Source organism: Citrus sinensis, chromosome 1 (genome assembly GCF_022201045.2).
Source record: "Citrus sinensis cultivar Valencia sweet orange chromosome 1, DVS_A1.0, whole genome shotgun sequence".
NCBI lineage: Eukaryota > Viridiplantae > Streptophyta > Magnoliopsida > Sapindales > Rutaceae > Citrus > Citrus sinensis.
Window position 1 is genome coordinate 19,861,764 of NC_068556.1, and position 17,637 is coordinate 19,879,400.

General features: G+C 30.1%; 3 protein-coding genes across 7 annotated transcripts in view; 2 read left to right on the forward strand and 1 right to left on the reverse strand.

Moving 5' to 3' along the window:
• The window catches only part of LOC102622499 (uncharacterized), a 37,078-nt gene that overhangs the window by 17,927 nt on the left and 1,514 nt on the right, over window positions 1-17,637 (forward strand). The window lies entirely within an intron of this gene.
• LOC102621916 (DNA repair protein XRCC4) overlaps window positions 1-17,637 on the reverse strand; it is a 30,240-nt gene that overhangs the window by 2,902 nt on the left and 9,701 nt on the right. The gene's annotated exons all lie outside the window — the stretch shown is intronic.
• Window positions 196-5,627, forward strand: LOC127898631 (ureidoglycolate hydrolase-like). 3 transcript variants are annotated; one of them, XM_052437271.1, is made up of 12 exons: window positions 196-411; window positions 534-619; window positions 1,239-1,313; window positions 1,895-2,023; window positions 2,581-2,667; window positions 2,939-3,141; window positions 3,224-3,326; window positions 3,457-3,548; window positions 3,695-3,757; window positions 3,973-4,213; window positions 4,759-4,799; window positions 5,216-5,627. In XM_052437271.1, exons 1-12 carry the CDS (start codon window positions 196-198, stop codon window positions 5,311-5,313), a joined length of 1,434 nt encoding a protein of 477 aa, XP_052293231.1. In that variant the 3' UTR covers window positions 5,314-5,627. The 3 variants fall into 3 exon arrangements, with proteins under 3 accessions (XP_052293231.1, XP_052293244.1, XP_052293242.1); XM_052437284.1 differs by lacking the exon at window positions 3,973-4,213; XM_052437282.1 differs by lacking the exon at window positions 1,239-1,313.

Here is a 17,637-nt window from a genome sequence, read left to right on the forward strand (position 1 = left end):
TTTTCGAGTTGCGTGTTTTGGAATTTGGACTTTTCGCACATATTTATATAGATCCTATACATAAATATTAGGATATGACCAGTTTGAAAGCCACGTGTATCACCAAACGCACTAGCATAATAACACAAACATAGTGGCAGCAGTAAGCTAATCATAGCGTTATCATCCACAAGAAGAAGGCCAGCCAAAAAAAAAATGTCTTTGAGGTTCTGCAACTCTCACTCACTGTATCATCTTCTTCTGGTTCTCGTAATCTTCTGTTCCATTTCTGCAATCTACGCTAAAGCAAATGAAGACGCAACAATCAGAACTATGGAGGCTTTCTCAGGGTACCCAATTCATGAATCAAACTCATTTGTTACAAACTTGGCTTCTTCACTCTCAGTTGATACTGAAACTCTCCAAAAACGGGTACTGAGAAAATCTATAGCATTATGGACGAGTAAAATAATGTGGGTTTTTAATTTTCTTATTAAAATATATATTATTTTTAATGCGTGTGGTTTTGGCTTCTTTTTGTTTTTTTGGGCTAGATCGATGAACTGTCAACTTTCTCGGACACTCCTGCCCCATCAGTTACTAGGGTCTTGTACACTGAGAATGATGTATTGGCACGCAGGTAACTAATTTAAGAAGTTACAGTTCTTGTGCATGTTCTAATTGTCTGCAAATCTTAATAGAAAGTTACAGTTTTTATATTGTTTTTTCATTAATTATTCGTATATCGAATCCTTTATAATATTTCATCTGATGGAGTTGTTTCTTGTAGTCCTTAAAGGTAATCATTTATTTTACAACATGAATAGGCCTATTTTACTGAGTTATCAGTGTTTTCGAATGAATTATTCAGGTTAGGCCTTGGAGAATTCTATATGTGATGCTTTATCTGATTGTTTGTCAAGAGATATTTATTCCCTTTGTATGCTTTATCAGTGGCCCCCTCGTGTCTAGAAGGATATATACAGGACATTACTCTTGCTTCTAATCCAGCAGCAGTTGTCTAATATTTTCGGCCATTCTAAGTAGTTATTAACTTACAATGCTATTTAAGCTCATGTGTTGAGAACATACTATTAAAGCCTTACAGTATATATTCAATCATATTTGAAAATTTTATTATGTGTAGAGGATTATCTAGTTAACTCTTTATATGCCATTGCTTTCTGAATTTTTTTTTTTCCTCAATTGCTCACCTAAATTAAGGATTTATGCTGTCTGTTTGCAATATTTTAATGCAGCTACATCAAGAACTTGATGGGGCTTTCAGGTCTCTCTGTTAGGGAGGATGCAGTTGGTAACATATTTGGTAGATGGTGAGATTTCATCTTCCTTCAGAGGAGTTTGGTTATCATGAATTTTTTGCCAAACTCATGCTCTCTAAATGAACCCAATTGAACTCAAGATTGCCCTAACCTGTGTTAGTTTGCATGGATGGAAGTTCTTGGTTTCATTTATTCTCACTTAGAGTTTCAGTTCCTGTAACTGTGTTCAGATTGACATGTCATCAAAATGGAAAAAGAAAATCATATTATGAGTATAGAGTGTGGTGTACTGCATATTTTGAGAAAATGCCATAATTCTCACAGCAACTTGAAGTGCACTCTCCATATGGTATTGTGTTTTTCACAAAGGGTAATCTAGTTGACAATTGGTGTTCTCTTTTCCTGTCATTTTCCAAATTTTTGGCCTTTTTGTTAGAGTAGTGAAGTTTCTTTCAAGGATGTCTGCATTCGTTGAAGGGATTTTTTTTTTTTTTTGGCAGTAATAGTTTGGAGTATCAAAGCTCACAATACCACCTTTTTTCTTCATTTCTCTGAGACAAATGTTTCGCAATTTCTGTTGTGTATCCTCAAATGTCTTTGACCATGCCCCCACCCCTGTTTCCCTTATGCAGGATTGGCAATGAAGCAGTGCTTGCTCCAGTTGCAACAGGTTCTCACATTGATGCCATTCCGTACTCTGGGAAGTATGATGGTGTTGTTGGTGTGCTAGGTGCAATAGAAGCCATTAATGTGCTAAAAAGGTATTGGTTGATTTTATTGGTAGCGTCTGATGAATCTTAAATATGTGGTTATAAATTGCCAATTATGTTTGCTTTCTGGGTTGATTAGCATTCTAGATTAGCACTGAAAATTTCTCTTTTTGCAAATTGATGGCAATAAGTTCAATCAACATACATAACTTTATTCATGAATGGATAAACTTTTAGATGTTGAGTGCCTTTAGTTAGATCACCTGTACTGTAGTCAGATAATGTCAAAATTGAATCAGGACATATTCAGATATTCCTTGCTCAAGCTATCAAAGAAGAGATTTGAAACACTTATCTCAAACTATATCCAAAGACACCCTCTTAAAGCCGTGTCTTGGAGATACAGTTATAATAAACATTGTTATGTTCTCTCAGTTTTCCAGTCTAGGGTATTGTTTATGCTTTTGGTTTCCAGCTAATAAGATTGTTTTGAACTGAATAGCATGGATGCAATTTCTTTCTCATCATGTCATAGTTTTTTTCAGATAAAGGTATTGTGTAGTAGCCACAGTTTTTGGTCTATGCTATGTTGACTGGGTCTTTAACAGATCTGGATTCAAGCCTAGAAGGTCACTGGAGGTTATCATGTTCACCTCAGAGGAGCCCACACGCTATGGGATCAGTTGTTTGGGAAGGTTAGCCACTTGTAAATGGTTAAAACTTCATAACTCAATACATGCACTTGGGTTTATTTGGTTGCTTTCCTTTCTTAATTTTTGTCCATACAAAAAGAAGAAAAGATACTTTTCCTCTGGAGTTTCCTTTTACTTACCTTTGCAAACTTTATAGCAACCACTTCCACTGTACATTAAACTTCAACAGGTTATGTCTTGGCATGGTGGATGGTATATGGGTTTGGAAATCTTATACTATAGTATGAGTTCGTGCGTTTATTTTTTTGTGCAGTCGCTTATTGGCAGGAATTGAGTCACTTGCAAAAGATCTGACATCAACAGTTGATGGTCAAAATATATCCTTTTTAGATGCTGCAAGATCTGCTGGATACGCAAAAGAGCACAATGACCTATCCAGTGTGTTTTTGAAGAAAGGAAGTTACTCTGCTTTTGTTGAATTGCATATAGAGCAGGGACCCATTCTGGAGGAGGAAGGTTTGTCATTTTTTACTGCTTATTTTATCCTTATGATCTCAATTTATTGATGGTTATTAATCCACTTTATACTTCAAATCAGGTACATCAATTGGTATAGTGACTGCGATTGCAGCTCCTGCAAGTATAAAAGTAGATTTTGAAGGCAATGGAGGGCATGCGGGTGCTGTCTTGATGCCGAATAGGTAACTGCTGTCTGCCTGTATGCAGTTAAATTTACATATCTTTCATCAATTTGGTATATTCATCATTATGATTCTTTTATTATGCTTATTCAGTCAACAAGATTCACGACGTTTTACATGTAATGAGCAGGAACGATGCCGGTCTGGCTGCTTCAGAACTAGCGCTAGCTGTCGAGAAACATGTTCTAGAATCTGGATCCATTGATACCGTTGGTACAGTCGGTAAGTCATCTTCCTGAATGCCTAAACTTAGAATTTTTTGGTACTTATTGTTTAAATCCATCCTGCATTAGATTATATCTAACTTTGAGTTGGCTATCTTTCTTTCTTAGAACTATGATGTGACTCAATATATCCTGTTTCCTAAGGTATTCTGGAGCTGCATCCTGGTGCAATCAACAGCATACCAAGCAAGTCACACTTAGAAATTGGTATGGTTCCAATCAGTTGTTGAAGTCTTATTGGAAAACTGGCCAACAATTTTATAACATAAATACTTTGCATGAGATGAGTTTTAAGTTCCTGAAGTTTGTTTAAAATCATGTTATTGGCATTCTTCTTCTCCCAAAGTTTGATTTAATTCCAGTTGATTTCTGAAGTTTTTCTTTGTTATTTATTGAGTTTTCTATTATCTGTGTTTCGGCAGACACACGAGACATTGATGAAAAGCGAAGAAATAGTGTGATTGAAAAAATCCGTCAGTCTGCAATTATAATTGCTAAAAATCGTGGGGTCACTCTATCTGAATTCAAAATCGTAAATCAGGATCCACCAGCTCTCTCTGAGAAATCAATAATTGAGGCAGTGGAAGCAGCGTCAAAAGAACTTAATTTAACACATAAGCTTATGATAAGCAGAGCTTACCATGATTCACTCTTTATGGCCAGGTATAGATAGAGAGAAAGAGTTAATATTTGTACCTTGTCCAGTACCATGCTATATGTCCCATTATTTTGGGCCCTCCAAGTGCCATGTTTCTTAATATGAAGATTTTACTCCTTTTTCCCCCCTTTCTTTTCTTTGAAAGAGGAGGAAAATGATAAAATGTAATGATGCAAGATACCAATATGGGAATTCAGGTGAAGAAAATTTTCCAAGGTGAAAACTGGGAGTGGGTACTTTTTGGCAGCAATTGACTGCTGAAAATTCGCTGAAATCCCCATGATTTGAGTGACTGGCACCCAAATTTTCAAAAGTTTCACATCCAATCTGTTTCTTCCAACTCCCAAGCTTTTTCACAAACAATACACAGCACCAAACTTGCACACAAATGTGAAATGTATCCTTATTTTTAGATGCTTTACTATGAATTAGCTATCTTATTATTACCGTTCACTTCACCTGCTTAAGGATGTTTTAGATGGTGAATGCATATTTACTCTTATTGTTCTTCTTGCTAGCAACATCTAATTATAGGTTCACATCCTTGCAGGGTATCGCCAATGGGCATGATATTCATTCCATGTTTCAAAGGTATGAACGCATTTCTTTTCTTCTGTATCTAGAAATCTAAACCCTTCATCGCTGATTATTAAGTTGAATGTTGAAATATTCGGAATGACTATAATTATCTAGTTGGATTTCATCAATAAAAATTTTTAGGTACTGCTTTGGTGCTGGTGCTTCTTTTGCTTTTGAATTATGTGCACATGAAACAAATCTTGTGTGGAAGTACACTAAAATCACATGATGTGAATTAGAAAATGTACGCTTGTACAAGTAGTAGGGCACATACCCATTCTCGAATGGTGTCAACTTAGTAGGGGACTTTATCTAGTCAAAATGAGGACCTCTAGCATTTGTAATCTATCTAATCATCTTCTTATTTTATGAGGGAACTAGAGCATAGAACCAGACTAATGCTTGTTTTCATACATTTGATTTTGCAGGTTATAGCCACAAGCCTGAGGAATATGCCTCTGGCCATGACATGGAAAATGGGGTAAAGGTATTAGCATTGACCCTTGCCAAGTTGTCCCTGCAATGATCACTGCTTGTAATTCTTGTCAACCAACAACCTGCAATGATCACTGCTTGCAATACTAGGTATACAGGGTTATACATTCTCCTTTCTGTTACCCTTTGTGCAGTCAGGAGTTACTTTATGCTTATTTTTAGTAAATGACTTGATATAGAGCTCCAACATTGATCCATGACTTACGAGTTACTTAGACATGAGACTGTAAATTCAGATAGTCTTGTAACAGTCTTGTTGACCATGGGACAGTAGATTCTGATAGTCATGTTGAATATCTCATATTTCTCTTGATGAGGAATCACAGTGATGACGCCTTTAATTTAGCTTAGAGCAGAGTTTTCTCAGATGTTGTGATAATTGTGGACGAACAGATGATAAATCTAGCACTCACCAGCACTTACAACAATCCTCTTCTGTTTTCTGGTAAGAACTAGTATCATAATCACTAACCTAATAATTGTCCTCCGAGTCAGATCAACAGTTGAAACCGACCCAGCCCTGCCCCCAACCCCTCTCTTATTTTGGTGGTGGTTGTTGAACACATTTTTTGAAATTACAACTCTTAACGGTGATGCTTGCAGCATTAGCTGATCTCAGGATGCAGTCTATTTGCGTAAATTTTGTGTGTGCTGCATATGGGTGTTTGTGAGTGTCTGGCGCGTGAGAGGGAGTGTGAGAAGAGAACTTCATAAATCTGTTTATCTGATGTAAAATGAAACATGAAAGAGCAGGAGCATAAGTGATAAGTTTGATTATATGAAAAGAGAAATGGAAATATGCCCGGAAAACACCCAACGGCTTTAGATGTATTGGTAATTTTAAATCTATGGGAATACAGGTAATCAAGGTTGTACATCAGTTTGCGTAGGCCTTAATTATTTTGAGTAGCTATTACTAGAGTTATTATTGTATAGAATGCCACGTGGCCTATATTTTTTTAATTCTCATTAATTATATTATTTTTCTTAAAATTTTGCCCAAAAATTAGCTTTCTTAATAATATAAAGAATCGCCAACATTTGAATCACAACTCATCATCCTAGAAACTTGTAATCAATATCTAATGGATGAATGTTATATCAGTTGTAATTCAAATTGAGAATTAAATGTTTGGACACCTAGTATTGTTCTAATTTTATTTTATCTTGAAGGTAATTTGTAGTATCAACTATTTGAAAATTCTTACAAGTGAATGAAAATAAAACTTTCAATTAAATTAAAAGCAGTGGTAGATATTTTAAGATTTTATCCTAAATTTTGTAAATAATGTGTCATTCATTAGAGTAGAATACGTGAAATAATGATATAATTTAAAAGAAAAAAAGACCGTAAAATAATATAACTAATTCAGTTGAAATTTATGAAAAAATAATTGATTAATAAATGACGTATCACTTAAGATAAAAATATATGATTGTAAAATTACGAGGTGCAGCTATAATCATCGGCACTCTTTTCTCCTTATTAGTAACAATTTTTTTTTCTTGGATAACAACTTTTTAAACCGTATATTCAATTTATATTTTCTTACTACGTATGTAGGAAAACTTGTTAAATATAACAGAAACAGTGTGCTTATCTAGGAACAACTTATTACGAAATGCCAAGGCAGGAGACTATATGTAATTCTTTCCAACGAAAGTTTTGTGTGTTTCCTAATAATTGAGTAATAATTAGGGTAAGTGAAGACTCTACCTAATACCAATACGGTACGGTAAATCCTCTGTAAGCTAATAATGTCGTTATCATATAAAATTTATTAATTTAAAGAAGAATTAATTAATTGTCGACTTATTGAGTGTTTATACAATTCAATGAAACATATATGCAAGGGATTTCAAAACAACTATCATCATATTAATTTAACCAATTAGCCCAAGTTGGGACTATAAATAATTGCTATGTAATAGAGATTATTGATTTTTAGAGATTATATTTTACCGAGTGGTTTTTTGGAGCATGTAAAAGAGGTACAGTTTTCTTATCACTAGAATATTGCGGCACTTCAATGTTCCATTCTCACCAAGCCTATTTATACTGAAGTCAGGAAACTAGATTGGGAAATTATATCTGGCATTGGATTTCATAGAAGTCGTGGGGAATGGGTTAAGACTCCGTCATCTAAGAATGAGGACACTTTGGTAGCTCCGAAGGATAACCGATTGCTTAACGATATTTATTCTGAGGATGAGTTACCCAATTTTCGACATGGCACTAGACCTCGTGCACCTCGCCGAGCTGCAGCAGCACAATCTCCGGCTGAGGAGCCAGCAGAGTCAATTGAGCACCCTAAGGCACCTTTAGTTTTTTAGGACCACATGCAGTAGCTATTCGACAAAGTGGATACCCTCTCTCAGCAACAACAGCAGCTTCAATCCCAAATTTAGACATTTTAGCAGCAGATTCTAGACCAGCAACATGAGCTTCTCAAGGTATGGCTTGTCAATTAGTTAAGAGTAAATTTGATTTACCTACTCGCTAAAGAAAAAGCTTAAATGTTTAGGGAATTTAAATGAAATGTAATAGGGAAGAAAAAAAAATTAAGATGTTAATGGTCCATTTACCGATCGATAATCGGAATAGATTAGAATTAAAATAGATTTAAATTGAAATGGATTAAAATTAGAATGGGACATAAAGTGTTATATTTTATAAACTTTTGATATTTGACTTTCTTCCAATAAAGAACTCAAATAAAAAAATAATCACTTTGGTAAACATGGTGCACCCATATTAATTATTTACTAAATGAATATTATTAATTAACAATTAATATCCTCTTTGGTAATCTTACAAATAGTTTTGTGATGCTCAAGTAGTTCAATTAAAGTCTCACGAACTTCATGTAGGGAGGAATAAAGGAAGTATTATATAAAGTGGAGGCAAAGAATCTCTATATATATTATTTAATTGTTGGATGGTTAAGGTATGACTTGTCAATTAGTTAAAAGTAAATTTGATTATCTACTCGCTAGAGAAAAAGATTAAATGTTTAGGGAATCTAAATGAAATGTAATAGGGAAGAATAAAAAATGAAGATGTTAATGGTCCATTTACCGATTGATAATCGGAATGAGTACGAATTAAAATATATTTGAACTGGAATAGGTTGAAATTAGAATGGGGCATAAAGTGTTATACTTTATAAACTTTTAATATTTGACTTTCTTCCTGTAGAGAATTCAAATATAAAAATAATCCCTTTGGTAAAAATGGTGCACCCATATTAATGTTTACCTAATGAATATTATTAATTAGCAATTACTGCCCTCTTTAGTAATCTTACGAATAGTTTTGTGATGCTCAAGTAGTTCGATTAAAGGTTCACGAGCTTCATGTAGGGAGGAATAAAGGAAGTATTATATAAAATAGAGGCAAAGAATCTCTATATATATTATTTAATGGTTGGATGGTCAAGGTATGGCTTGTCAATTGGTTAAGGGTAAATTTGATTCTATACTAGCTAAAGAAAAAGCTTAAATGTTTAGGGAATCTGAATGAAATGTAATAGAGAAGAATAAAAAATGAAAATGTTAGTAGTCCATTTACCGATCGATAATCGGAATGGGTTGGAATTAAAATAGATTTGAATCGAAATGGGTTGAAATTAGAATGGGGCATAAGTTGTTATATTTTACAAACTTTTGATATTTGACTTTCTTCCTATAAAGAACTCAAATAAAAAAATAATCCCTTTGGTAAAAATGGTGCACCCATATTATTATTAATTAAATGAATATTATTAATTAACAATTAACGTCCTCTTTAGTAATCATACGAATAGTTTTGTGATGCTCTAGTAGGTCAATTAAAGGTTCACGAACTTCATATGGGGAGGAATAAAGGAATTATTATATAAAATAGAGGTAAAGAATCTCTATATATATTATTTAATGGTTGGATGGTCAAGGTATGGTTTGTCAATTGGTTAAGAGTAAATTTGATTCTCTACTCCCTAAAGAAAAAGCTTAAATGTTTAGGGAATCTGAATGAAATGTAATAGGGAAGAATAAAAAACGAAGGTTTTAATGGTCCATTTATCGATCGATAATCGAAATGTATTGGAATTGAACTAGATTTTAATTGGAATGGATTGAATAAGATTGAGACATAAGAATCAGAATAGATTATTTGCTCTAGTTATACGAATTGACATTAGAATGAGCTGTATGACCATTTATGTTTTTGTTTTATCTTGAAATCAGAATGAATTGTTATAAGTTACTAGAATTATTTTAAATGATTATTGTTATTGTTTACTATAATAATAATAATAATAATAATAATAATAATAATAATAATAATAATAATATTGTTATTGTTGTTGTTGTTAATAAATGGGATCAAATGAATTTTTTAAGATATCTTAATATTTTATCTTAAATTTTGTAAATAATGTGTCATTCATCATAATAGAACACGTGAAATAATGATATAATTTAAAAGAAAAAAGTGACCGTAAAATAATATAACTAATTCAGTTGAAATTTATGAAAAAAATAATTGATTAATAAATGACATATCATTTAAGATAAAATTTAAGATAAAAATATATGCTTATAAAATTACAAGGTATAATCATCAGCACTCTTTTCTCGTTATTAGTTACATTTTTTTTCTTTGATAACAACTTTTTTAACCATATATTCAATTTATATTTTCTTACTACGTATGTAGGAAAACTTGTTAAATATAACAGTAACAGTGTGCTTATCTAGGAACAACTTATTACGAAATGCCAAGGCAGGAGACTATATGTAATTCTTTCCAACGAAAGTTTTGTGTGTTTCCTAATAATTAAGTAATAATTAGGGTAAGTGAAGACTCTACCTAATGCCAATACGGTACGGTAAATCCTCTGTAAGTTAATAATGTCGTTATCATATAAAATTTATTAATTTAAAGAAGAATTAATTAATTATCGACTTATTGAGATTTGAGTGTTTATACAATTCACTGAAACATATATGCAAGGGATTTCAAAACAACTATTATCATATTAATTTAACCTATTAGCCCAAGTTGGGACTATAAATAATTGTTATGTAATAGAGATTATTAATTTATCAAATATTAAATTTTAGAGATTATATGTTACCGAGGGGTTTTTTGGAGCATGTAAAAGAGGTACAGTTTTCTTAAGCTCTTAAATGGAACAGGCCTATGCTAGTTGAATGATTTTCAAACATATTTAGCCGATCATCCAAATCCAGATCTTTTAAGAAATAAAGAAATTAAAAAAATTGTGGAAGATATTAAATCTAGCAGATCCTCAACAATCTGCTTTAGGCACAAGCAATATGTGTGTACATTAGGACAATTTCAACTATCAACTAATGAAGCTTGGTCGTATGAATTTAATGGTAAGGGGTTAATGAAACAAAACTAATGAAGTAAATTGGACTCTGGACATGCTCTCTAAGCCATGTATGGAACAGTATATTTTGCTCAAATTGTACTCTTTCAACGAAAGTGCCTATGCATTTTTTAGTAAATATGGTCTACCCCTTTTCATTTAGATAATGGACAGTCCGACGAGTCCTTAATTAATTCTTTAATCAGCAAAACTTTAGAAAGAAAAAGATGAAACAATGGCGACAAAAATAAGAATAAAAATGGTACAATGTTAAAATGTTACAATGTTAATAAAAAAATAATACTAATTTTATAATTTTTTTTATCATTAATATGTCAGAACAGCTGATCAGTATAATCAACACATATTTAGAAAATTACTATTTAATTTACTCGATGATGATGAAGTTTCTTGTAGGATTGGACCCGTATCACCGTATGTGCATGTAACCCATCTTCATGTATAAATTGGTTAGCACTTAGCAGCCTGTAGCCATCTCCGATCTCCATTTCGGAAGGGGAGAAAAAAATAGGGATGGCAACATTCTCCACGGATCCCTGAGCCAGTGGACTCCCGATGAATTTGGGTCGGCTGTGGGTCCTAAAATGTCTAAAAAATGAAATTAGGGCTATTTCGGGAATAGGCTTAAGAGCTAATAAAATTTTAGGTTCGGGTTTGGGGATTTTTTTTTTAATTAAATAAAAATTCTGAAATAGAATACAAAAAATTCTAAAATATAATTAATTTGTTTTGTTAAATTAGTTCCAAATTTTGGTTAAGCCTTTTCATATTGAGGTTCATATGTTTCAAATTATTAGTCCACTAGTTTTGTGTTAGGTATTTCTACTAAGTTCGTTCAATACCAATATTTTGGGTTAGATTCCAAGTAATTTTCATTTCCCATTGGATGAGTTCCTAATTTTTGTTGGATTTTCTCGTTTATTGGTTCAAATGTTTCATCTAATTATTCCTCTAGTTTTGTGTTGAATATTCCCATTAACTTGGACAGATTCCAATTATTTGGGTTAAGTATCGAATTTGTTTTTTGTAATTTTATTTTCTCCCTTGTGGGGTCATGTGATTCAATTATAATTTCACTAGTTTTGTGTTCAATATTCCAATTAACTTGGTAGGATTTCATTTATTTAGGTTAAATACCGAAATAATTTTTTTTGTTAAATTAGTTCCCAATTTTGGTTAAACTTTTTCATATTTAGGTTCACATGTTTCAAATTATTAGTCCACTAGTTTTTCATTAGGTATTCCTACTAAGTTCGTTCAATACCAATATTTTTGGATGAATTCCTAATTTTCGTTAGATTTTCTCTCTTATTGGTTCAATCTTTCATCTAATTATTCCTGTAGTTTTGCGTTGAATATTCCCATTAACTTGGATAGATTTCAATTATTTGGGTTAAGTACCGAATTTGTTTTTCGTAATTTTATTTTCTCCTTTGTGGGGTTATGTGTTTCAATTATAATTTTACTAGTTTTGTGTTCAATATTCCAATTAACTTGGTAGGATTTCATTTATTTGGGTTAAATACCGAAATAATTTTTTTTGTTAAATTAGTTCCCAATTTTGGTTAAACTTTTTCATATTTAGGTTCACATGTTTCAAATTATTAGTCCACTAGTTTTGTGTTAGGTATTCCTACTAAGTTCGTTCAATACCAATATTTTGGGTTTGATTCTAAGTAATTTTCATTTTCCGTTGGATGAGTTCATAATTTTCGTTAGATTTTCTCTCTTATTGGTTCAAATATTTCATCTAATTATTCATGTAGTTTTGCGTTGAATATTCCCATTAACTTGAAAGATTTCAATTATTTGGGTTAAGTACCAAATTTATTTTTTGTAATTTTATTTTTGGTTAAATAAGTCCCTAATTTTGGTTATATTTTCTCCCTTGTGGGGTTATATGTTTCAATTATAATTTCACTAGTTTTGTGTTCAATATTCTAATTAACTTGGTAAGATTTTATTTATTTGGGTTAAATACCGAAATAATTTTTTTTGTTAAATTAGTTCCTAATTTTGGTTAAACTTTTTCATATTTAGATTCACATATTTTAAATTATTAGTCTACTAGTTTTGTGTTAGGTATTCCTACTAAGTTCGTTTAATGCCAATATTTTGGGTTTGATTCCAAGTAATTTCATTTCCCGTTGGATGAGTTCTTAATTTTCGTTAGATTTTCTCGCTTATTGGCTCAAATGTTTCATCTAATGATTCCTCTAATTTTGTGTTGAATATTCCTGTTAACTTGGACAAATTCTAATTATTTGGGTTATGTACCGAATTTATTTTTCGTAACTTTATTTTTGGTTAAGTAGGTTCCTAATTTGAGTTATATTTTCTCACATTTACTTTTATATGTTTCAACTATTATTTTCACTAGTTTTGCGTTCAATATTCCAATTAATTTGGTGAAATTTCAATTATTTATGTTAAATATCAAAATTACTTGTATTACCAGAACCAATAATTTTAATAAGTTGAATTATGTTTGAACCCTTACTATTTTATGAAATATCAACGTACGATATAATTTTGAAAAAATTTTATTGTAACACTTAATCTTTTCCAATGTTTTGGGTCCATAGCCTAATTCCCTTTTATATATATCATGAGATCTCTTGAACTTGATTGTATATATACTTGAGCTTTTAATCTCTATACGTATTTATTCTCATTTTATTATTTTAGTTGATTATTTTTAGTTATTGTTAAAATAAATTAATTCATTTATTTTCATCTCTCTCTTTACTTTTTAAAATAATTTCTTTAATTTTTCAAAACTTCGACAGTAAATAAAAAATAACATGTAAGAGTGCATGCAATTGCTGTGCTTCTCCAAAAAATTATTTTTAAAAATTATGATGGCATAAGTTATAAAAAAATATTTAAGCTAACAAAAATTGAAACTTTCTTAATCTATTTGTGTTATATTTTCTTCTTTTTTTTTTTGGGATCAATTGACTTCAGGAGATTTCTTGAACTTGAATTTATTTATACTTAACTTTTGATCTTTATAAATGTTATGCCCATTTTATAATTCAATTAATTTTATTTATTTATCTTTAAACTAAAATAAATCAAGGATTAAGATTTTTTGAATTCAAATTAAATTTTTACCACTATGTTTTCTTTTCAAATTAGTTTTCTTAATTTCTTATTACTTTAACCAAAATTTTATCACTTGTATTATAAATATTATACTTGTATTAATATATTAATATATTATACTTGTATTATTAATTATAATCCCTATATTATAAATATTATAAATATTTATAATATTTATTATAAATATTAATTATTATTTTTATTAATTATAAATATTAATATATTATACTTGTATTATTATCACTATTATTATTATTTTTTACTCTTACTAAAATTATTATTATTACTATCTTGCCCCATGAGATTTGTTAACAATTTTTTTTTAATAATGAGTATCCTTCTTTTTTGTTTTTAAGTATGGATATAATTTTTAATTTATAAAATAAGTTCTTAAATTTTCAAGACTTAACTAAAATAATTTTTAAGAGTTTATTATGGCTAATATGGTTATGAAAATTTATTACTATAGTAGCAACACTTTATACCATACCATTTCATATTTATTACAACACCAAAATTATTTTATTTATTTTATAATTATCCTATGAACTGTGAAAATTAACTTTTATATTAAAATTGAAAAATTTGTAAATTAGTATTACATTGATCCAATTCTACTAAGCCACAATTTATTTATCTTTAATGAATGCTTTAAACACAGTAAACGCAATTCAAATTCAACAATATTTTGTAAAATAAAAACATAAAAAAATCAATGCAATCAAGAAAAAAGAAAATATATTAAACATTATTTTTTCTTCCTAAATTAAATATTGAAAGGATATTTTTCTCTAATAGGTAAATTCAACACCGCAATTTAACAATAATGTCGACTTTTATTTTTAAACTATTTTTTTATTACTCCGAATTGCAATACATTTTTATAGGTCCCAAAATTAATAACCAATAATGAAAGTATCTTTATTTATTCAATATCATTATTCTTTACTTCATGAGATATGATCATAAATTTGATTATCCCTTATACAAACAAAATAAGTTAATCATTTTCACGACTTAAACAAAAATTATCTTAGTAGCTAAAATTATTTTTAAAAGCTCAATATATTTGGATGGATATTCCAACTAATATGGTGTTACAACATAACACTTTGGTATAAGAAACAACATTCACTGATACGATTATGGTCTGCACTTAATAATGGAGTTTCACATTAATAATTTCACTCAAATTCCAAGAGTACAATTGAACCTTTAGATATACTAAAAAGTAAAAAAATAATACACAAAAATCTATCATTTCAACTTTTCAATGCTTGCTTGCTCTTTGAAGGTGGAGAAATCATAAGAATGCTTGCTTGCTCTTTGAAGGTGGAGAAATCATAAGAGTGCCTGTAGAATAAGAACTCAATTTATAGATTAAAAGAAGTTAAAGAGAATTGCTCAATTGGAGCATGAATTAACAAAAATTAAGTTCATTTACAACCGAATTAGATGGTAGCCAATTCTTGTTCATTACTCAACTATATAGCATTAGTTCATTCAAAAACTTATAATTTGTTAACATTATTATTTTTAATTAAGTATCATTCTCGTTTAAATATCCCTATAATTTAACTAGAAATACAATTATTTAGGACTCAACTAAAAGAGTTCTTCAATTTTTATCATGACTAATATGGCATTAAAAAAATATAACCCTACAGTTATAACATAAGATTATAATTTTGGCGTATTTTTATTATTTTTTAAATGGTTTGTTGGCATTTGTTTGTAAATGAAATTACAATGCCCTATTAATTTATCCAGTGCATAAAAATATTAATCAAATCAAAAATTCCATTCATCCAAATAGGTATATGAGAACTTTTTACAAGCTTGCGGGAGATTAATTTTAAAAACTTTTAGCATCAAATAAAACCAATACAAAACTAAATTAATTTACAATTTTCAAAAGCTAGATTTCAGATGCTGTTAGATCATAAGGGTCTCTGCGTGTAAAAAAGAAAACCAAATGATATTAGAAAATAATTCTGCGAAGCAATAAACAATATTCAAAATTTCAAATGCATGTCCTAAATTTCTTGAGTAGGATCAAATAAACTTGTTTTCAGTAGAAAAACTTTGATACAAAATATACACAAACCTATATACACTAATTTTTAACCACAATTTTTTAAAGAAATTTTTTTAATAGCAATATTCAGAATATAAAAATTAATCTCGACCACCATGCTTGTTATTTTTTAGCAGCAATATTCAGATTATAAAAAACAATCTCGATCACGTTCATGTCAATTTTCATTTAACAGAAAAGTGATATTTGAAAGATAAATACATCCACAATAAACAAGAATAAATGGAGAAATGAAATATTCCAATATCTCGATGATCAAAAATTAGATCTATAAGTGCTTCTTTATTTTAAACCTTAAGCTCTAACAACAGTTCTTCAAACCATAATATGACTTCCTGGCAACTCAATAATATTACATATTAAAACTATAACCTATATTATGGATTCAAAAAATTACATAACTCAAAAAAGAATTAGATAGAAAGAACAAACTTGCTATTGTCATCTTATAACACTCAAATAAACACTTTTGGAAGAGCTTGCTCTATCAAGAACACATGCATACAATCACAATTTGATTCACCTCCAAAAGCCAATCAATCAATCAAAAATGGAAGCTGCAATTAGAAAGAAAGATGGAATGCAAATAACTAAATATTTTAAAAATGGAAACTTTTAAGAGAAAAACTATAGAATGTTACCTTAACAATTCAAGAGACCAGTCTAAGCACAAGACAAGACAAACAAAACAATAAAGGATGTCAGTTTTAATGATCAATAGAATTGCAAGACTAAAATATTAGAAATAAAGACAATAAGTAGCTCAATTCAAAGAAATCAAGGTAATATACAAAATTAAAAGGTAATACAAATATTCTTCCCTCAATAAAATCTTGGGTCCCAACATCAACTAGGGTAGACACAATGGCCTTTGCAAAATTCATAAAAAGGGTATAAACAATGATGAAATATTCAGGTTACAAAAACACCAAATTCAAAATATTCAACTATAAATTACAACAATAAAGAAAACAGCTTCAAACCCGAAGACTCTTTTACTGGCTCGATTTTAGATACATCTTAGATGCCTTCACCTACTTTTGACCTTCACCTACTTTTGAAGGTAGTGGTGTTCTATTTTGAGCCCATAGCCTCCGACGTTCCATTTCCTCACAAAGGATTCTGTCAAAAAATACATAACAAGATTCAGTAAATAAATCTTTTAGAACAAAAACATATATTTAACAATTATCTTTAAAAAAAGGATTTAAAACCACAATACTAAATTGACACAGCTTTGCATTGGAGAAAAAAGAAGCGAGATTCAGAATTATAAACTAACAAGTTTTCAAAAGTTCATTCTCAATCCAAATGTTAAGATGCAAAAAATTCAGGCAAATTCCATTCCACCATCAGCTATGAATACTTGGCTCCACAAAAAAGAATTAAATAGATTATACAGAATATCGCTCACTTGGCTCTATACCAAAGCCTGGAAAAAAAAGTTCATGGCTCGAATTTACATCGGCCCGCATATGTTGTATTATATTATTTGGTGCTATATATATATAAACACAGTTCATCTACTGACCTAAACTTTTACCCTTTGCATAATGTTGGCTACACAATACATGACCTTTGCACAATTAAAATTTTTTAAAAATAAAATAAATTATCAAACTCTGCTGCATTCACATTCTAAAAAACTGATAACTTATTTTGCATTTACATATGTAGCAGAAAGCAAATAAATAAAGGTTTTCCTACCTGGCTTTGTTTTCTTTCTGGACTTTTCGTATCTCCTCATCTT

Bases quoted from the DNA above. Each gene is read 5' to 3' on its own strand.
- LOC127898631 (XM_052437271.1), top strand. From the start codon at position 196: ATGTCTTTGAGGTTCTGCAACTCTCACTCACTGTATCATCTTCTTCTG. The intron at 412-533 runs GTACTGAGAAAA...TTTTTGGGCTAG, and splicing joins CTGAAACTCTCCAAAAACGG to ATCGATGAACTGTCAACTTT. The intron at 2,668-2,938 runs GTTAGCCACTTG...TTTTTTGTGCAG, and splicing joins GGGATCAGTTGTTTGGGAAG to TCGCTTATTGGCAGGAATTG.